Source organism: Glycine max, chromosome 4, assembly GCF_000004515.6.
Source record: "Glycine max cultivar Williams 82 chromosome 4, Glycine_max_v4.0, whole genome shotgun sequence".
NCBI lineage: Eukaryota > Viridiplantae > Streptophyta > Magnoliopsida > Fabales > Fabaceae > Glycine > Glycine max.
The window spans coordinates 37135316-37157382 of record NC_016091.4 but is presented as its reverse complement, the minus strand read 5'-3'; the positions used below and the strand labels follow the sequence as shown (position 1 = coordinate 37157382).

At 34.8% G+C, this 22067-nt stretch overlaps 1 protein-coding gene across 4 annotated transcripts; it reads right to left on the bottom strand.

Moving 5' to 3' along the window:
• Nucleotides 1–680: 680 nt before the first annotated feature.
• Nucleotides 681–19221, bottom strand: LOC100806110 (uncharacterized). 4 transcript variants are annotated; one of them, XM_041014696.1, is made up of 9 exons: nt 17616–19221; nt 17012–17077; nt 16653–16731; nt 15814–15891; nt 14914–14974; nt 5348–5543; nt 5141–5271; nt 3416–3506; nt 681–896 (listed from the first exon to the last, which is right to left on the bottom strand). In XM_041014696.1, the coding sequence occupies exons 6-9, from the start codon at nt 5501–5503 to the stop codon at nt 858–860; spliced, it is 417 nt and encodes a 138-aa protein (XP_040870630.1). In that variant the 5' UTR covers nt 5504–5543; nt 14914–14974; nt 15814–15891; nt 16653–16731; nt 17012–17077; nt 17616–19221; the 3' UTR covers nt 681–857. The 4 variants fall into 4 exon arrangements, with proteins under 4 accessions (XP_040870630.1, XP_006578508.1, XP_014630188.1 ...); XM_006578445.4 differs by lacking the exon at nt 15814–15891 and having other exon boundaries at nt 5348–5540; nt 17616–17765; nt 17842–19221; XM_014774702.3 differs by lacking the exon at nt 15814–15891 and having other exon boundaries at nt 5348–5517; nt 17616–17765; nt 17842–19221.
• Nucleotides 19222–22067: the final 2846 nt, after the last annotated feature.

Genomic DNA, 22067 nt, shown 5'->3' with positions numbered 1-22067 from the left:
TGCAGTGAAAAAAAAAACTTTTTTTGACTCTTAGAAAGCGATTTCAAAAGTTAAGGTTCGTAAAAGAAGTCACGAGAGAGAAAGAACAGGAGAGGGTATTTATAAATTTTAACTAATAAATCACTATAATTAATTACCAAACCTTGTAATTGATTAATTCAATCAAATACCCTTTGTTTTGCATTTCCAAAATCTTGGTAATCAATTACACCAATTGACAATCAATTATCTCGATCAACATAGAGCAAGCAACTACTATAAAAAAGGCATTTAATGACGGTTAATAGAGGCATTCAACGACAGTTTCAAATCATCTTTATATCTTATGTCGTTAAAACTTGAGACTTTTAACGACAGTTATAAAACAACAATCGTAGAAAAGTCTAACTTTCTATGACGGTTGTCAGCAAATGACCGTCTTAAAAAGTAGAGACTTTTTAAGACGGTCTCACTTAACGACCGTATTAGAAAGTATCCTTTCTAAGATGGTCGTTAGCAAACAATCGTTTTAGAATGTGGACTTTCTAAGACGGTTCCAACTAACAACCATCTTAGAAAGTATCATTTCTAAGATGGTCGTTGGCTAACAACCGTTTTAAAAGTGTCTTTTCTAAGATGGTCTTAGCTAAGAACCGTCTTATAAAATTGATATATCAAATGATATTCATAGATGATACCCATTTCATTTTTAACCAAAATTAACTTTAAGCAATCATTCTTTATTTTTTTGCTAACAAAATGTGGTTAGTACAAATATATATGGCTAACTTAATAAAAACATGTGAAGTCAAATTTAATTAAGCAAAGTTGAATGAGGTTAATGAAAGTCGTATCCACACCATTAAGCACCAATTTCATCATGCGAACGGCCTTCGAAGATAATAATTCCAAACAACCTAAATTGAAAAAAAATGGAATGAATTTAAGAACCTAGATAATAAATGGAACAAGATCAGGATCACTCATGCTCAGATTTATCCTCTTTTCCATTTTCAACTTCCCAGCATTAAAACCAAAAAGGCTACAATATAAGAGAAGTTATCATGAAATTAAATTCAGCCACAACCTTCTGGACTGATAATGCTTTAGGTTGCAAAGGATAAAATCATAGTCATGCATAGACTCACTGAATCACTAATGAAATGCCAACAAACCCACAGATTTACAACTTATCAAGTATTAGTCTTATAAATGTCTTCACATTCACACTTGCATCAAAGCAAACTGGAGAAAAAGAACATAATAAATAGCAGTTACAAATCAACAATTGAAATGACAAGTTGGGACATAGTCAATAAGAAGTTTCACAAGCTATGTAATATCATATTTTCACAGGCTATGTAACAAAAACAAGTTGATTTTTAAAATTTTCACAGGCTATGTAATATTATATTTTCATAGGCTATGTAGTATTATATATTTTCATCAACTCTAGTTTTCAAATAAAATGATTGAAAGAGGAACTGATATTAGTGTAGCAGATTAACAAGGGGCACATGCCAAATTGCCTATTAATGATGCAAATGAGAGGAGCATAGATTGGCCATATTACAGGGTTGAACCAGATTTGAATTAAAGGGGGGTCAAACACCTTATATATTACACTAATCCCTTAATTATTTGAAAGTATGTTTTTTGTACCCTTCAATCATAAGTTTAGTGTCATCACCCCTCCAAACATTCCTTAGGACCAACAATGATTGCATGTCAATTTAACCAACTCTTAACTACATATCAATATTTATTAAATTTTAAATTGTATTATATATTTTTTAACTACTAATAAAATAAGATTAATCATATTTATACATGCTGTTAATCAAGTATATTGGATGGACAATGGACCAAAAATTTTAATGGAACAAATATCAATACTTTTATTTTGAACTCAAATATCAACACTCTATTCTATTGAAAAAGTCTAATTCAATTAATTAAATATAAAATAATATACAAATTATTATAAATTATTTAATACTATCTTTGTTTTGTATAGATAAAAAAATCTATTCTCTACCCTTAAAATCCTCAGATTTCCCCTATTGAGCCATGAGTGTTTGAGCTAGCATAACAGTTTTTTTTTTTTTTTTAATTTATCACAAGAATTCCTTAAACGCCACTAACAAGTAAGCATAGCAGTTCTTTCTCATTACTCACGTCATCACAAACATTAATTCTTCCAGGGGTCCACACATGTTGATGCTTTACAAAGCAAAATATATTATCACTGTTATAAAATATAAGTGAATGTTTAAGTAAATAAATTAATAGTCCTTCAGATGTCTGGACAATCAGAATTTTTTTTAATAAGACTATTCTTTGGGCATGATTTCTAATAAGACTATTAACTCTTAAAGAACTACAACAAAGAACATCAGCAGGAATGCTCCTAAAAATTCTAACCACACTTCCATTCCTTTATAGGAAAATAGAATCTCATTAGCAAATTAGTGCTGAAAAAGGCAGTAATATATTACTAGTTATGACAACTTTTAAATATGACTATTTACAAGTAATAAATAACTCTGAACAATTTTAAATTTGCCTAAAATATAAATTGAGAAAAAATATAATTATACAAATATTCATAAATAAATAAATAAATAAATATGAAATTAAAAAAAAAAAGTAAGAAACGAAGCTGCCTACTATAAAACTTATTTAATTTCAATATATTGCTATGTCTGCACAATATGCATATCTAGTTTTAATTATCTCCAGCTAATTTCATTATATGCTATTACTCTTACAAGTTAGTAACACTACTTTTTTTGGCTAAAAATTAATAGTGGGTTCGAATTCTTCTATGGGGCTCCTCTTATAATTCTATACAGCCCAATACAAGTTAATGTAAATTAATTATCCACTAGTTTTTTCTTTTATTTAGTTTACCAGTTTTTTATTTAATTTTTATTTTGCTGATTTTTTTATTTAGTCAATCACACACTTAAATTAATTAACATCAAATTCTCAAAGCATTAAAAGAATTTACCCGCTTTTAAATTCCCAGGCCAATATATATCTACTCTTTTGTCAATTTGTCTTAACCTTTATCGCTCTCCTTCTCAACCTCTAATTTCTTTATACTTAGTCTTCCTTTTCTTTACCTCTCTTTCCTTCTATAGTTTTCTGCTCATCATGATTCAATATTTAAATATGTAGAATTATAGATTATTAATAAGCAGCATCTGCTCCATGCTTAAAATATGCTTAGGAGAATAAAATTTGATCAAAAAGAGATGAAAATAACCAAATCATAAAAATCATGTCCAATGGCTAAAAAGACAAGCATAGAAAGCATGCCTATAATTCAAATAATTAAGAAGCTATAACTAAAAATATCAGAAACCTTAGCAGAAAAAAAAAATAGAAATTGAGCAATTGCAAATGGGTTCGTGGAAATATAAAATCATACCATTACTCCATGGCAGACAAAATATAGTTGATCCACAACATTTCCTTGTTCCATTATAACTTCCCCTCGAAGAAAGAACTCCTCATGGAGCCTAATAACATAACGACATGTTCAAACTCATTCTTTAAAGGCAAAATTACAAAATTGGTCTCTCACTTTATTTTTAATTATGGATTTGATCTTTCTATAATTTAATTCATAAATTTGGTCCCCCAATTTTATAAATCCCTACAAAATTGGTCTTGAAAACCCGATTTGGACGTTGACCGTTAACCTCAGACGTTGACTGTCACGTGTCAATGTCACATGTCAATGCCACGTGTCAACGTCTGAGTGATTTCCTGTAAATACTTCATTTTTTGTAGGTAAAATTGCACTTTTGGTCCCCAAGTTTTACTCCAATTTTGATTTTGGTCCTCCTATAGTTTAATTTACACATTTAGTCCCCTAGTGGCATTGACACGTGGCAGTCAACGTCTGAGGTCAACGATCAACGTCCAAATCGGGTTTTTAGGATCAATTTTGTAGGGATTTATAAATCTGGAGGACTAAATTTGTGAATTAAATTATAGGGGAACCAAATCCGAAATTAGAGATAAATTGGGAGACAAAAAAGTGTAATTTTGCCTTCTTTAAATAAGCACCTAATTCCCCCAAAAATGAACATAATAGAATAAAAAAGGAAATGTTCAAACTCATTCTTTAAATAAAACAGCAAAAACACCTACAAATGCAAAAAAAAAAAAAAAATCTAAACAACCCACCAACATGGAAAATATGACAAAAAAAAGTGTCCTACAAGGCTACAATTCCAATAGAAAATACAAAGTAGAAACCGCATACAAGTAAAATAAAAAATAAAAACAAAAGGGAGAAGTACAGAGTAAGTTCAAAGAAGAACACTAAATTATAGTAGTTAAGTAGCCCCCAAGTGGATGAATATTCAATGTTGTTAGATATTTTATTTCAAAAGTAATCGTCATGATCACCACCTAGCTAACAGTTATCAAGTAGAGCGAAAAAATTAAAAAACTCCTTTCAAGAAGTTTTGAAGATTGAGAACACATGATGATCTTGTTTTCTCAATTGGCAAACTGCAGACATATAAGGATAGCTATACATAATTAAAAAAATACTCTATAGTTAAATCCTAACATTAGTTTAATATAAAATAATTATTAAAATCAAATTAAATATCTATGGGTTGATTAAAATATAAAAATAAGATGAATATGTTAATAACTGTAAAATGTTTGTTTTTATTTTTAGTTTAGTCAATAAAAAGTAGAATTTTCTAAAAATAATTATCTAACCATGGACCAATTCAATGATGCAACATGTCAGTTGACATTTGGCCCTAGACCGTAGAGAACAATTTTTATTTTTTCTCATAGAGGAAATGAAAAAAAAAAAAAGAACTAGCCTACATAGATTAAAGAAAAATGATAAACGAACATCCGAGAATGTACACTTAACATACACTTTTTTTATTCCTCAAATTTAACAGACTGTGGTTTTATTTTATTGCATGATTCTAAAACTAAAATTTAAATAGTTAAAAAAAATGAAAAAGCATATCAGAAACAGTATCATCACATATAAGTTAGTATAGCATATTTGGATTCACATTAGATGATCCAATATGACACTCAATGTACCATAAGCCATAAACATGCCTGCTAAGTGCTAATATTCCCTAAATTACAGAAATTGAGAATGAAGTACCTGTCCCAAGCTCGTAATAACATGTCTGAACCACCACCATGGCCTTCAGCTTTTGTTCCAAGATGTGCAGTAAGATTTGCGATAAGTTGTGAAACTTCACAATTAGGAGGAATTTGAAACTTAATACTGACCTATAATTGTAATTCCAGCATCAGATATAGTTAGACTTTCAATGTGAGTGAAGAAAAAGAGAGGTTGAAGTTGAACCTTTTGGCCTTTAACGTAAACAGTGAAACGAGGGTAAGAGCCATATCTAATTCCTCTACTTCTAAGCAACTCCTCAATTCGCTCACGTTCCTTCTTAGCACTTTCTTGGACATCCACAGCACCGTTATCCACATATGCAGCTTCCAAGAATCCCATTCCAAATATACCAGCTAAGAAGCAATTTAGATAGTGGCTACTAATTGCAAAATAGTCTTTTTATTATGATAGGCTAAGAAGCAAAGAAGAAATTCTTTAGGTTAACAAAAATTTGCATAAATCAAGTAGTTTTTGCGCAATATCAGCTATGCCCAAGTCTAGAATCTGACTGAGATCCTCATTGAGTTTTAAGAATTAATGATGTGGAAAAGGTTTATTGGCAATAAGTGGCAAAAGAAAAACAATACATTATTATCAATAATTTAAGCAATCTCAAAAGAGGATAATAAATTCCCAAACAATTGCAGAATGGGTTTTTCAGGATCTCCAGACTCAGTTAAAATCATCTTTATTTAACCACATTTTAGCATGTTTGGTTTGGCTTCACTTTTGCCAAAATCAATACAGATTTTTCACGTTAAAGGCAAAGCAACACAGTTGCTTCTAGTTTTTCATGATGCCACCATGATTTTGAGTTTCTCGCCACCAATATAAACACACTATTTATCCACTTTAGCAATTTTGGTATGAACAAATGCAAAAGTCATAATAAAAACTCTTATGTATGTAATTACCTCTAGAAAAAAAACAAACTAGTTTTCATCATCAGTACTTATTTCAGAAGCATCATCTTCCTCGAGATAATATTCATCTTCAACTTCAACTTCATCTTCATCTTCATTTTCTTGCATTTGGAGTTCATGCATAGAATGGCTTATAGTCGGAGAAGCCTTGTGTTAGGCCTCTTATAAGTAAATATTATAAGAGGAGAGCTAAGACTTAAGATTTATTAATAGGACTGAATTGTTTTAGTTGTTGTTTATGGTAGTTATTTCAAGTAGTTGTTATTTTAATTAGGTGTGTGTGTTTTTAGGACCATACGTAACCGCCTTAAGCAGTTATTGCAAAATAAATTTTGGGTTTGTTTTTAGGACCATACGTAACTGCCTTAAGCAGTTATTGTAGAATAAATTCTGGAGTAACAGCAAGGAGGGGTTAGGCAATTTTTGAGTGCGTTTTCAGGAAGGGAGAGACCAGGCTCTCGAACATCTTGGGGGAAACCTATGTATTAACTAGTCTACTCAGTTTTCTGTGTAATTTGTAATTTTTGTTATGTTTCTTTGAATAAAATTCAGTCTTTATTCCCTTACCAGTTGGTATCTATCAACTGGTATCAGAACAACAAGTTCCTAGAGACAAATTCATGGTGTCAACACGTAGCATGGAGGCTAGAATGGAGGCATTGGAGAGGGGGTTTGAAGGCTTACTGGCGATGCGTGAAACAATAGAGAAGAGCGCTGAACAGTTAAGGGAAGTGCAGGTCGCAGTGCAAGAAATCCGTGCAAGACAGGAAAAAGCGAGCAGCGAACACAGCCACTCAATTCCTCAAGGTGAAACACACGGAAGTCACAATGGAGGACGACACAAAGTGGATAGATGGAGGAAGTTAGAGATACCTATTTTAGATGGGGAGGATGCATATGGCTGGACAACCAGAGTAGAGAGGTATTTTGATTTGACGGGGATGTCTGGAGAGGAAAAGTTCTAGACGGTTATGGTAGCAATGGAAGGGAAAACGCTGACTTGGTATCAATGGTGGGAGTTTTCTGCGCACCATCCAAATTGGGAGGATTTTCAGACAGCGGTTATTAGGCATTTCCAACCCACCTTGGTTGACAGTCCTTTTGATTTGCTGCTGAGTCTCAAATAAACAGGTTCAGTGGAAGAATACAAAGAGAAGTTTGAACTCTATGCTGGTCCGTTAAAGAGTGCAGAAACAACGTACTTGAGAGGCATTTTTTTGAATGGACTAAAGGAAATAATTAGGGCAGAGTTAAAGCTCCATCCAACAGAAAGTTTGTCTGATTTAATGGATTGTGCACAGCGAGTGGATGAGAAAAACCAGTTGTCCATCAAGGGGGGAAATCCAACAAGTGCAATGAGCAGGTCAATGAGGACGTACAGCAGTAACCGCACAGTGACGTGGGAACCGGGAGCGAAGCAACAATCCAATGTGTCCGGGACTGGAAGTTTTACCGGAGAGGGAAGTGTAGTGAAGGTTTCCAATACCTTCAGAGGAAGAAACTTTAGAAAGTTAATAGATGTGGAGTTACAAGAGAGGTCTAGGAAGGGATTGTGTTTCTGGTGTGATGAAAAGTTTGGTCTAAGCCATGTGTGTGCCAACAAACAGTTACAAGTTTTAGTGTTGACCGGAGAGGATGAAGAAGTGGGTACAACAGGGGATACTAATGCAATTGAGGAAGAGGGGGAGCCAAAAGACCTCCAGTTATTTATGTGTAGTATTGATGGCCTTTCATCAAAGAAAACAATTAAGTTGTGGGGTAAGATTGGGAAGGAACAAGTCATGGTACTTATTGATTGTGGAGCCTCACATAATTTTATTTCAGCCACGTTTGTGAAACAACAGGAATTAGATATGAATGCAACCTCCATCTATACTGTAGAGGTGGGTGATGGGAGAAAGCAAGATTGTGAAGAGATATGTTCCGAATTGACATTGGAGATGCAGGGTCTAAAAATTCACAAGATTTCTATGTCTTTGATCTTGGAGGAGTGGATGTGATGTTGGGAATGGAATGATTGGCTAGTTTAGGAGAAGTAAGAGCAAATTTTCGTGAATTAACTCTTAAAATTCGAGTTGCGAACGGATACCACACATTGAAGGGAGACTCGGCTTTAACTAGGGTTGTAGCCTCTTTAAAATCTATCCTAAAGACTCTAAGTGATCAAGATCAAGGATTCCTGGTGAAGTGCTGTCACTTGCAAGGGGAAGGTAGAGAGTCATCAATTTATCCTGCTTGGACAGAATCGATTTTGGAAGAGTATGAATCAGTCTTTCAAGACCCAAAAGGATTGCCACCCCCTAGGAGGCAAGATCATGCGATTCGGTTGAAGGAAGGGTCTAATATTCCTAACATCAGACCGTATAGGTATCCACATTACCAGAAAAATGAAATTGAAAGGTTAGTAGATGATATGCTTAACTCTGGTATAATTAGAACTAGCGTTAGTCCTTATTCTAGTCCTATAATCATGGTGAAGAAAAAAGATGGTGGATGGCATTTTTGTGTAGATTATCGGGCTCTTAACAAGATTACTATACCAGATAAGTTTCCTATTCCTATTATAGACGAACTACTTGATGAATTGGGACGAGCGGTGGTCTTTTCAAAGTTGGATTTATGATCCGGTTACCATCAGATCAAGATGCGTGAGGAGGACATTCATAAAACGGCTTTCCGGACTCATGAAAGGCATTATGAGTTTGTTGTCATGCCATTTGCACTCACCAATGCACCTTCCACCTTCCAATCTCTTATGAACGAGGTGCTAAAGCCATATTTGAGGAAATTTATACTTGTTTTCTTTGACGATATTCTGGTTTACAACAAAGGTGAGGATGACCATAAGGAGCATTTACGGGCTATTTTGGCATTGTTGAAGGAGAACCAGTTGTTTGCTAATAAGAAAAAATGTACTTTTAGCCAAACTCTCATCATTTTTGCAGCAGACCTCCGGAAAATTGATGCTATGTTGGACTGGCCTATACCCAAGGATGTTAAGGCTCTGAGGAGATTTTTGGGGTTGACGGGTTACTATAGAAGGTTTGTTAAGGACTATGGTAAGATAGCCCGACCTTTGACTCAATTGTTGAAGAAAGATAAGTTTCAGTGGAATGATGAAGCACAAGTTGCCTTGGAAAACTTAAAGCAATTTGTGGCTGAATTGCCTATTCTGACAGTCCCTGATTTTTCCAAAACGTTTATTATAGAAACAGATGCATCCAACAAAGGGCTAGGAGCAGTTCTAATGCAGGAGGGCAAACCTATGGCTTTTCTCAGCCAAACTTTATCTGATAGGGTGTGTCATACCCTAATTTCGTCCGGGTACCACTGTTTGATGTCATACAACCTTCGCTCGACCGCTTCGAGGAACTTGACACCCATCGTTAAGCTATCCGTGAAGTTCCGCGAAATGTCGGGAGTCGAAAGGAAACATTATTGTACAATCCGTAAAGTTCCGTAGCATTCCAAAAGCTGAAGAGGGGATGGTTGCATAATCCGTAAAGTTTCGTGACATTACGAAAAGAAAACAAGTATCGTTACATAATTCGTGAAGTTTCGTAACGTTACGGGAAAAAAAATCAGCAAAAAAGGGGCAAAGGGGGTGTATTTAGTAAAATGGGGGTGCAAATAATAATTTTCAAATCTGGTTCTTCTAGAGGTTTCTGGGCATTTTCTTGCTTAAGGTGGAAGCAACCTAGCTAGGTTGCAACCACCTCCCCCGTTTAGTTAAAAAATGGGCTTTCGGGGCTTCCGGGACACCCATAATGCTTCCGTAAAATTCCCATAACCCTAAATAAGCATATTTCACTTAATATGGGTGAGAAGGAAGAGAAAAAAAGAAGAAAACCAAGTCCTATAGGCTTCCGTAACTTTTCCGTAAATTACGAAAAAAGGGGGTGAACTTATCAAGATAGGGGTGTAAATAGCATTTTGAGTCTAGGCCTAGGTTGGGTTGCTTAAGGAGGAAGCAACTGGGCGGCAAGCTCCTCCACGCTTTTGAAAAATGGTTTTCGGGGCTTCTGTGGCTTCCGTAATGCTTCCGAAAAATTTCCGAAAAACCTTGGGTAAGCATATTTCACTTAACATTGGTGAAAGGGAAGAGAAAAAAAAGATGAAAATCAAATCCGAAACACTTCCGTAACTTTTCTATAAAATACGAAAAGGGGGGTAAACTTAGTAATTCGGGTGCGCTTAGAAATCTTCTTCATTAAGTCTCTGGGCGGCAAACACCTCTCCTTTTCCCTATAAATAGGGGAGGGGGGCTGTTTCAAAAAATACTCATCACCCCTTAGCTATGCATTTCGGCTATTTTGGGCAAAAAACACGTTTTCGTGAAGAAAAAATTGAGTCGAAGTGTTTGTGTAACGCTTCCGTAAGTGATTCTGTGGAAATTCTTCATCGTTCTTCATCGTTCGTCACCGTTCTTCGTTCGTTCTTCATCGTTCTTCGGTCTTCAACTAGTAAGTTCCCGAAATCGAATCTTTCAATTCATTTTATGCACCCTTAGTGGTCCCTACTTGTTTTGTGTACTTTCACTTTAATTTCGCTTACTTTCAGTTTTCTTTTCTTCCAATTTTAAAGTGCTTTAACCGTTTATTTAAGCCGTTTTCTCACCTAATAAATGATAAAATGAATTTCAACCGATCATTTGCGTTGTAATCTCGTTTAATCACTGTTAAAACAAAATCTAACCGATCAGTCACGTTATAATCTCGGTTAAACCAAAAAAAGGCAAAATAATAATAAAACAATCAAAATATCTTTGAATAAAATAATCCAAAAAAATCATTCGGACGTTTTTCTTTGAAAGTTTCCTTGGATCAATTGACTAATAACCAAAGAAAACTAAGGCTAAAATCAATTCACAAATCAAGCTTTGTCTGCAAAAAATCACTAAAAACCGTTTTAAGGTCCAACGCCTTAAACGATCATCTTTGCTTTTATCGGTTAACATGGACCGTTCAAAAACATAAAATCAACATGTAACTTTACCGCTTTTGCGAGAACTACGTAGGTCTGATTTCCTCTTCGATGGAGGATACATAAGAGCAAAAGCCCCACTTTTGTCGACCTCGTGAGATGGTTAGAGGTCCAACGCCTTAGCTTTCTCACCAAGTAAAATGGATCATTTTAAGGTCCAACGCCTTAAATGACCACCTTCCAAGTAAAAAGAATCGCTTGATTCGCCCATTTTGAAAGAGCTACGTAGGTCTGATTTCCTTATCACAATTGAGGAATACGTAGGAGCTAGGGAAACACCCTTGTCGACCACAAAAAGATAAAAAATATAAAAAGCATAAAAACACAAAAAGACACGTAAAAGGGAAAATAAAACAATTTGAAGTCATCTTTGCAAACTCGATTAAAGGTTGTCGTCCCTTGTGACGGACGCGTGGGGTGCTAATACCTTCCCCGTGCGTAAATACCACTCCCGAACCTTTCACACTTAAAGTTCGTAGACCACGTCTTTCCGGTTTTTCCGACGTTTTCCTTGAATAAACGTTGGTGGTGACTCCGTGCATCATCCTTTCTTGGAAGACACACCCGTGAGCCCTCGCGTCACCCTCCCGCCGAAGGGCAGGTTGCGACAGGGTGCAAATGAAGTCAGTATATGAGAGGGAATTAATGGCAATTATGATGGCTGTCCAAAAATGGAGGCACTACTTGTTGGGAAGGCACTTCATAACTGAACAACGAGTAATGGGTGATGAATATTTCAGGTGGACCTCTAAACTCATGGGTTTGGATTTAGAGATACAATATAGACCAAAAAAGGAAAATGGGGTGGATGATGCTCTCTCTAGAAAGATGAAATTTTCAGCTTTGTCTTTAGTCCATGTAGAAAAAGGATCAAGCTAAATGTTTTGATGATGCCAAAGGACCACATGCTTCTCAAAGCTTTATTCAAGACAAAGAAATTAAAGATATTCAAGATGGATGATCAAGACAGTCTCTAGAGTCTTAGGAAGGGTATATTAAATAGGAAGAGAATTCCTAACTGAAGTAGCAAAAGGTTTGGCCAAGTAATTTAAGTTAAAAAGTGTTTTTCAAGAGATTTACTCTTTGGTAATCGATTACCAGAGGATGTAATCGATTACCTGTGGCCAAAAATGATTTACAACAGCTATTAAAATTTGAATTCAAAATTTGCATTGTGTAATCGATTACATATATATGGTAATCGATTACCAGCAGTTATTGAACGTTTTAATTCAAATTTTAAAGCTTGTAATCGATTACACACGTACTGTAATCGATTACCAGAGAAGATTTTCAGAAAATATTCTCAACAGTCACATCTTTTCATTTTTTTCTTGAATGGCCATCAAAGGCTTATATATATGTGACATGAGACACGAATTTGCTAAGAGTTTTTCGGAACAAAAAGGTCTTATCCTCTTAACAAGCAAAATTGTTTTATCCTCTTACAAATTCCTTGGCCAAAACACTTGTGATTCAATAAGGAATTATTTGAGTGCTCAAATTGTTCAATCTATCTCTTTCAAGAGAGATTTCTTCTTCTCTTCTTCTTTATTCTGAAAAGGGATTAAGAGACCGAGGGTCTCTTGTTGTAAAAGAATTCTAAACACAAAGGAAGGATTGTCCTTGTGTGTTTAGAACTTGTAAAAGGAATTTACAAGATAGTGGAACTCTTAAGCGGGTTGCTTGGGGACTGGACGTAGGCACAAGGGTGTGGCCGAACCAGTATAAATCTGAGTTTGCACTTTCTCTTCCCTTAAACTCCTTTATTTATTATTGTTTTATATTCATATTCAAATTGTTCTATTTGAATCAATATTTAAGAAGTTCATTATTAAGGGAATTTATAACTTGATAGAATTTTAATTGGGGAAATAGTTTGTAATATCTTAATTCAACCCCCCCTTCTTAAGATATCTGAGGCCACTTGTCTAGCAGTCCACTTTGAGCAAATAAAAGATTGGGAAACAAAAATTCACCATGATCCTAAGCTCCAAGGAATCATTCATGATCTGATACAAGATATTAATTCCTATCCGGGCTATAAATTTCTGAACCAGAAACTGTTTTATAAAGGACGGTTAGTGCTTTCCAATGGCTCTTCTCGAATTCCATTGTTGCTACAAGAATTTCACAATTCGGCTATGGGGGGACATTCGGGTTTCTTTAGAACCTATAAACAAATTTCAAAAGTTGTTTATTGGGAGGGAATGCGGAAAGACATCCAGCAACATGTAGCTACATGTGAGTCATGGCAAATGAATAAATATCCAGCTCTTTCTCCAGCAGGACTTCTTCAATCATTGCCTATACCAACTCAAGTGTGGGCTGATATATCCATGGACTTCATTGAAGGGCTACACAAGGCTCACGAAAAAAATGTCATCTTAGTTGTGGTTGATAGATTGACTAAATACACTCATTTCCTTGCACTTAGCCATACCTTTACTACAAAAGAGGATGCTGAAGTTTTTATCAAAGAGATAGTTAAATTGCACGGGTTCCCTTCTTCAATTGTATAGGATTATGACAAAAATTTTCTCAGCCACTTTTGGTCAGAATTGTTCAAATTGGCATGCACTAGACTCAAATTTAGCTCTGCTTACCATCCCCAAATAGATGGCCAAACCGAGGTGGTCAATCGTTGCTTGGAGACTTATCTGCGGTTCCTTACAGGGACTAAACCTCAACAATGGCCTAAGTGGTTAAGTTGGGCTGAGTTTTGGTTTAACACCAACTACAACAACTCTCTGAAATTGACTCCTTTCAAAGCCTTGTATGGTTGTGACCCACCCCATCTTTTGAAAGGAGCCACTATTCCATCAACTGTGGAAGAGGTAAACGTGATGATTAATGACAGGGACCAAATGTTACATGATCTCAAAGGAAATTTGGCCAAGGCGCAGAATCAAATGAAGAAGTATGTTGACCGATCTAGGCGTTCAATACCATTAAATGTTGGCGATTGGGTGTATCTCAAGTTACAGCCATATAGGCTACGGTCATTGGCTAGGAAGACAAATGAGAAGCTTAGTCCACGTTTTTATGGTCCTTACCAAATCACAAAACAAATTAGGGCAGTTACTTTTGAGTTAGCCCTTCCACCGGAAGGTAAAATCCACCTGGTATTCCATGTTTCTTTACTCAAGAAGGCTCTCTCCCCTTCAGTGAATCCTCAACCTTTACCACCTATGTTATCGGAGGAGTTGGAGTTGCAGGTAACATCGGCTACTGTAAAAGTCGTGCGTAACACTGCTGCAGGGATTGTCGAGGTACTTATTCAATGGACTGACCTCCCAGACTTTGAAGCCACTTGGGAACCAGTAGACACCATCATGCACCAATTTCCTTCTTTTCACCTTGAGGACAAGGTGACTCTTTTGGGGGGGAGTATTGTTAGGCCTCTTATAAGTAAATATTATAAGAGGAGAGCCAAAACTTAAGATTTATTAATAGGATTGAATTGTTTAAGTTGTTGTTTATGGTAGTTATTTCAAGCAATTGTTATTTTAATTAGGTGTGTGTGTTTTTAGGACCATACGTATAAATTCTGGAGTAACAACAAGGGGGGGGGGGGGGTTAGGCAGTTTTTGAGTGGGCTTTTAGGAAGGGAGAGACCAGGCTCTCAAACATCTTGGGGGAAACCTATATATTAACTAGTCTACTCAATTTCCTGTGTAATTTGTAATTTTTGTTCTATTTCTTTGAATAAAATTCAGTCCTTATTCCCTTACCAGTTGGTATCTATCACCTTGTCAATCTTAAAGTAAATTTTAATAAGGCCCCTGAAAACCAATAACATTCAACAGACGGCCAAACTAATTTTAGAAAATGTGATTGTACCTGTGATGTCAGCATAACGTTTCAACAAAGGCTGATGAGTTGCCCCTCTAAAATTTGTAATCTGAAAAGTGGCAGACAACGTTTCAAAATATCAAAAAGTAAAGCTATATCACATAAACAGAACCAGAAATCACCAGCAAATCAGAATGATCAAAAGAAGAAAATTTGACAAGAAACAAATCAGAGTAACTTTAATATTCAAAAAGAATACTAATAAATAGTCATTCAATACAAAGACATCCCATTGTTTCCAATCCATAACCTGTCCTTATTCCTATTGCATGTTTTATCACAACTTTATAAAAGAAATAATTAGATAACATTTTCAAGTCATGTTTTTATTCCCACCCCAGAAGAAGCTAGAGGAATATTGTTTTACAAGATCAGAATATAAAGGCATGTGCAGGTTTTAGTTTTAAAACAGGAAATTTAGAATGACATGCAAAATTGTAATTGCAACTTCAATGCACTTTAAGTCTTTAAGCAATTAGTCAGACATTGTAGTTTCGTTTCATTTCATCATTTTGACTTTGTGAACTATCCCAACCATATCAAGTTACTGATCAGTTGGCCAAATAAGGAAGAGAGATGTGACCTTAGGACTAATTAAAAACAGAGAATTAATAAATCTATCGGACGTCCTATGCATATCAGAAATATTTTAAGACTTAAATATTTTTTAATCTTTATAATTGAGTATTTTTTATTTTATTTTAAGTCTTTATAGAATTATTTTTAATTTTTTACTGATTATGTTTGATTTATTTTTTGTCTTCATGATGCTTTAAATAACACTTTTTTTATTTAAGGATTAAAAACAAAACAAACATAATTTATAAGAACTAAAAATACAAAAATAATTTTACATGGATGAAAAAAAATCATTATAAGTGTGTGAACCTGGATTGGGAAATTGAAGAGCCACTTCTTCTTGTGTGAAAGTTGCTGGCTTTGTTGGAATGTGCTTTGAGGAATAAACTAGAGGAGCAGACATGGCAATTATGTTTATTGAGTTTCTAAAAGATCTTCCACTAAGCAGAGTAGCATATCAAAGCAAAATATGGTAATGCATATATATACTAACCTTAACTGTAGGCCATAAAATTATCAAATTATCACTAATCAGCTTATAATAGTATTATCTGAAGAAAAAATGAAAAGATTTTGAAGAATTGGTAAAAGTTGTCCGTATTCTCTTTTAGTTTAGGTCAATTTATTTGCCATTCAAAGACAAAATAGAAGAATTTCAATTTGGGTTGCTATATGAATTCACACATCAAGCCCAAAGATTTTTGGTTTAGTCAATCTATATGATTGATATTTACTGCTATCATGTAATGGTTTTCTACTAAGATAGGAAGTAAGAAATTATAGAAGAAAAACTTTTCTGCCCATTTGCAAGAGCCACCCAAAACTACCCAATTGGTTGCCAACCTCATTTTTTTCCCTCTTCACATAAATCCCGTTTCAGTCTCTAAATTTATTTCAATGCTTTTCACACTTCTTGCCACATATGAAAGTTTGTTACAACCTATGTAAGTCCCTCTTTTGCACATATCCGTATAGAAGTGCATAGCACAAAGCATTGAAGAAATGACTGGGATGTGTTCTCTCACATGATCTTAACAGTGACACTCAGTTAAAATTACATAAACTACAATAACAATTTACTAAAGGCACAAGCAGAAAACAAAATATGACACATTATTTAATAATTCAGCATTAGCTGGCATATTTACCTTCTCCGACAGCTATAAGGGACAGAGCATGCGCAGGGGAGAGTACAACCTCTTCCTTTATTCCCTCAACAAAGGTTCCCTACAAATTAATCAATATATTGAATTTAGAGGGCGAGATTTAGAGAAAGAGAGAACATAATCTTTTTAGAAGGAATTTAAAGAATAGGAATGATTTTCTTCGAATATATGAAAATAACCAATAATATCTTCATTGCTTCTTAAAATATATTAGATTAACTTTTAAAATTAGTTTCCCTATTTCAGAAGATAGTAAAACTTAACAAGACATGGCATAAATGTGCAATAGTCCCCAAACAATAATGGCAACAACAATGGATTAAAAATCAAAAGCTAATTACCTCCATAGAAATCCCAAAAACAGCATCCTTGAAGTAATCATCCACATCCAAATATCTTCTAGCCACCTCTCATCCCAAAAACAACAATGGATTACTGACAACATCATTAGTTCTTGATAAAATTTAGCACAATCACTTAATGAAATGGGAATGAGATGTATTCCTTCTTTATTTAAAAAACAAATAGGAAAAGGACATTAAAGGAGCTGAAAAATCCACCTAAAAATAATAATTCATTAAACAATGACATTAGAAGAACCACTGGAATAATCAATATGCCAACACTCAATAAATCTGGTCTAAAGCCAAATTATAATAATAAGACCATAGAACCCACAGAAATCAATAACCTCATATCATTTCTATAGTTAATATACATGGATCATGCTAGCTCCATTCAAGCCCAAGCCCAATGAAAGATAAAGGTTGAAAAGGTAGAGAGCCATCATGATCATCGTGTATACACAGACCAATGAGATAATCAGCACGATGCATTCTTAAAGATAACTTAATCTACATAGAACATTTAAAGAAAAACTCAGGCATGTATTTTTGCATATTAGCTTGCAATTATGAAGGAAGACAAAGGGATAAGAGAAAGTACCTGCACAATGAACTCCTCAAAAACACTACAGAAGATATTTGTGCCACTAACAATAGACTGCTTTACAACAATTGCATCGCTGTCTCATAAAAATGTTAATAGTAAAGATATCATCATAGGAGAGTGCTCAACTGCTTTAAAACCAATATCCTGAAATACAGTGAAACAATCAAATTATAAAAAATAAAAAAATCCATCTTCCGTTTACAAAAAAAAATAAAAATACCTCAAGTTGTTAAATATGGAGAGTGAGACACAAAGGTAGCACAAGGTATGGATGGAGACAAACAAGCTACTAAACTCACGAGGGAAAAATTGCACCAAACAAACAAAGACTCACAGCATAATTCAATAAATAGAGGCTATGGGTTAAGAAGACAACTAAAAAGAGCGTAACAAAATGCATCGGGCGCGAAGAAATATAGGAATAATGAAATATTATAGGAATATGCCGCCAACTAGCGAAGTAAATAATAATAATTCAACAACCCCAGTATCGTCCAAAATAAGTAAACATCAATAAAAAATAAAAAGCCGTGTTATGTTTGTCGTCACTTAAATCCCAAAATAAAATCATATTTACTCATTAATAAATTTAATATAAGAAACATCACCAAAATAAATCTAATATAAGAATAAGAATATATGCAACCAAAAACAAAAACAGAACAAGAATATATGCCTTATTTGAAAATTCCACGCATAATTATCTCATAAAACAAGTTAAATCCACATGCTCAGCCTCATAAAATAAAAATAAATAAATAAAAATTGAATCAATCCACATGTCAGATCACAAAATCGATTTATCCACATATCAAACACATCACGCATCACAAGCTGTTGTAAACTGAAATTTGCAATATAACTATCATATTAATCTATCAATTTGGGAAAAACTCAATCGAGACACCAAAATCAGATCTGAAAATGCCACGATTAATTCTTTTTCAAAAAATTAAAAAAGTCACCGTTCAAGTTAAACGATTAGATCAAATAGTACGAAACCAGCTCAGAAATTCCAATGCAACAAAATTCAACAAAAAAAAAATCTTGAAATTCGCGGATTTAGTTATTGGTGCATGAGAACAAATCAGATAAACAAAAAAGGAAGAGAGAGAATTAGAAAGAAAAAAAATGACCATGTGATGAAGATGGTGTTGTGGTTGTTCGAGAGAGTGACGGTGGAGGAGCGAATATAGGAGCGCGTGAGAGTGATCGAGGGTTCGGAGAGGAAAGGGAGAATGAGAAATTTTGGGAATGGGGAATTGTGGTGGAGCGTGGAGGAGGACGCGAATGCTTGGCGGAGCCGGCAAAGTTGGGGTCGGTGGAGTCTAGGGTTTTGAAAAGGGTGCAAGAGGAATTTGGAACTGAAAAAGGATTGGAAGGGTTTGAAATTGGAGGTGGATGAAACCAGTTTTGATTTGGGAACACTCTATGAGATTGAATGTGAGAGTTCTAATCCTGAAAGAGCTAAACGCCTCCTTGAGGAGTTCTTGAAGGAGAATGAAATCAATTATTCTCGGCCTAAGAGAGAGAAGAGAGAATAAGAAAAGAAATAAAGGGTCACAAAAATGAAAGGTCTCTACTGCCACCGATAAGATAAGAGAGAGAAAAAAACGATAAAAATATAACCATTCAAAGACAGTGGGATAAAATCGTCTATGTACAGAGAAGCACTACGACGATCATTTTAATGATCGTCCTTAAACTTACAACTTAATTATGATACTGCCATCCCATTATTTTCTAGGACGATGTTCTACCAATCGATGTTGTTAGTGCATCGTAGTAAATAGGTTTTGTGGTAGTGAGCATAACCTTTTAGAAGCAATCGTAATTGATTACAATATTTGGTAATCGATTATTGCAACATCTGGGGAGTTCCTTAAGTTTTGAAAGCAATGTAATCGATTATCTCGATGCACAAAGCCTTCCTTCTTCTTGAAACCAACATTGTAATCGATTACAACAAGTGATAATCAATTATCTCGATGGGACTTAGCTAAATTTCAATAGAAGCAAGTTCTTGTACTTGTTCTAACACAATGTAATTGATTACATGAACTTGAAATTGAATACCTTATGTAGAACATGTATTGGTCTAAAAACTTGTGGATCTATCAATCTAAAATCACACTTGATAATCATCTAAGCATGTAGAAAGGAATCTAAACTAATCTACAACACACATACCTAGTCTAAAACATTTGAAATAATGGCACACCTATTAAATGTGTTTTGGCATGCAAAATATCAAAATCAAAACTAAACTGAGATAAATGATTCTTCATTCAATAATCTTCCCCTTTTGGTTTTGATCATGCAAAACCAATCTTCAATCTTAGATATCAGGCATTGTTGCTTTGATCACTTATTGAACTTATGGTAACTCAACACTTACACAAAATTTAGTAGCTGCAATTTTATTTTAACAAAGTAACTTTGTTAAAGTGAGCACAAAGGTCTTGAACATCCATTTTTCTCCCCCTTTTGGCATAACAAAGCCAAAAAGAAAGAGAAGCCCACATATTCAAGTAACCATATAGCAAAATTCATATCAATGAAAGAAATAGATTCATACAATTGAACTTAAAAGCAATGCATTTCATTGATTAGATAAGACCATTACAAAAGACATGTTAGATAAGATAAGAACACAATCAAAAAACAAGTTGAATAAACAAGGAACATATCATAACAACAGACATACACAAAAAGAGAGCAAGAAGCTTGAAACTGCAAGAAACACACTAAAAAATAGGGTTGAATAGTGTGTGTATCAAAGATAAAACCTTTTCGTAATAACATGGATAGTATGGATAATATAGAGATAAGCACTGGTGATCCATGAGAGTAGATAGATTGTGTAATAAAGAAAAGAGTGATCATCCAGTGACAAATAAGAGGTTCTTAAAACAATTTTTCAAACAAGCACTTGGTTTAAAGTGATGTTAGAAAATGCAATAAGGATACTCAATAAAACAAATGGAGAGAAGTAGAAACACTTGATTTATTCTAGTGCGCTCAACCTGAGCTACGTCTAGTTCTTCTTTACTCACGAGTAAAAGGTTCCACTAATCAATTATTGATTACAAACAAGTATTCTAACTCACTACTCCTGGCTTTGCAAGCACTCTTAACACCACTTCTGGTATCTTCTTAGACTCCCCCTGAATCTAAGAACTCAAGTATTCTTTAACACTAAACCACTCTTGGCTTTGACAAACAAATGTTTGATTGAATACAAGTATTCTTAACTCTCAAAAAAAGAATATACAATTAAGCACAAATACAAACTACTTTGCTTTGCAAAGGATAATAACAATGTAAAACTTGTTGTGAGAATAACAAAGTTTCTCTTCAAATATTTCTCACGCTCTTGTTCTTCCTTTTCTCATTTTTTCTTCAGTTGCTTCATTGAGGGAGAAATCCTTTAATAGACTTCAGTGAGACATCCGTTGTGAGATTTGTGTTGTTATCTTGATAGGACTGTTGTCTCACATAGAGGAATAGGTCGATGTGTGTCATACCCTAATTTCGTCCGGGGACCTTTGCTTGATGACATGCAACTTTTGTTTGGTCCTTGTGAGGTGCTTGGCACCCATCATTAGGCAATCTGTGAAATTTCGGGACATGCCGGAAAACAAAAGAAAATATTGATGCACAATCTGTAAGGTTCCGTGACACACCGGAAATCAAATGGAAGCATCGTTGCACAATTAGTGAGGTTCCGTAACATTCCGTAAGTCAAAAAAGGGGATGATTATGTAATCCGCAAGGTTCCGTAACATTACGGAAAGAAAACAAGTATCATTACGAAATTCGTAAGTTTCCGTAACTTTACGAAAAAAGAATCACCAAAAAAAAGGCAGGGGGGTGTACTTAGTAAAAATGGGGGTGCAAATAGCAACCAGGCCCACTTGGGCCCTCCAGAAGATTCCTCCAAAAGGCTGTTGCTTCTGGAGGAAGCAACCCTGCTCGCCTGGGCGAGCTGGGTGGCAAGCTTCTCACCCAATTTTCTATAAATAGGGGGAGAAGTGAAGTAGAAAAGGGGTCAGCCCCTTAGGCACTTCTCTCTCTTTCGAAATTGCTTAGGAAAATTGTTTCCGTGAAGAAAATCCAAGCCGAGGCACTTCCGTAACGTTTCCGTAACGTTTCCGTGAGTGATTTCGCGAAGGTTTTCGACCGTTCTTCGACGTTCTTCATTCGTTCTTCATCGTTCTTCAGTCTTCAACGGGTAAGTACCTCAAACCAAGCTTTTCAATTCATTTTATGTACCCGTGGTGGTCCACATTTGGTTTCATGTATTTTTATTCTCGTTTTCATTTACTTTTTATACCCCTTTTTGACGTGCTTAAGCCATTTTATTTAAGTCATTTCTCGCTTAACCTAAAAATAAAATAAATTTCCACCGATCGTTTGAATTGTATTATCCGTTAACTTTGGTTG

Excerpts from the sequence above, each read along its gene's own strand:
- LOC100806110 (XM_041014696.1), bottom strand. The coding sequence starts at position 5,503 with ATGGGATTCTTGGAAGCTGCATATGTGGATAACGGTGCTGTGGATGTC. Across the intron at positions 5,272-5,347 it reads TTTACGTTAAAGGCCAAAAG|GTCAGTATTAAGTTTCAAAT; the intron begins GTTCAACTTCAA and ends TTACAATTATAG. Across the intron at positions 897-3,415 it reads TTGTCTGCCATGGAGTAATG|GTTGTTTGGAATTATTATCT; the intron begins GTATGATTTTAT and ends TTTTCAATTTAG.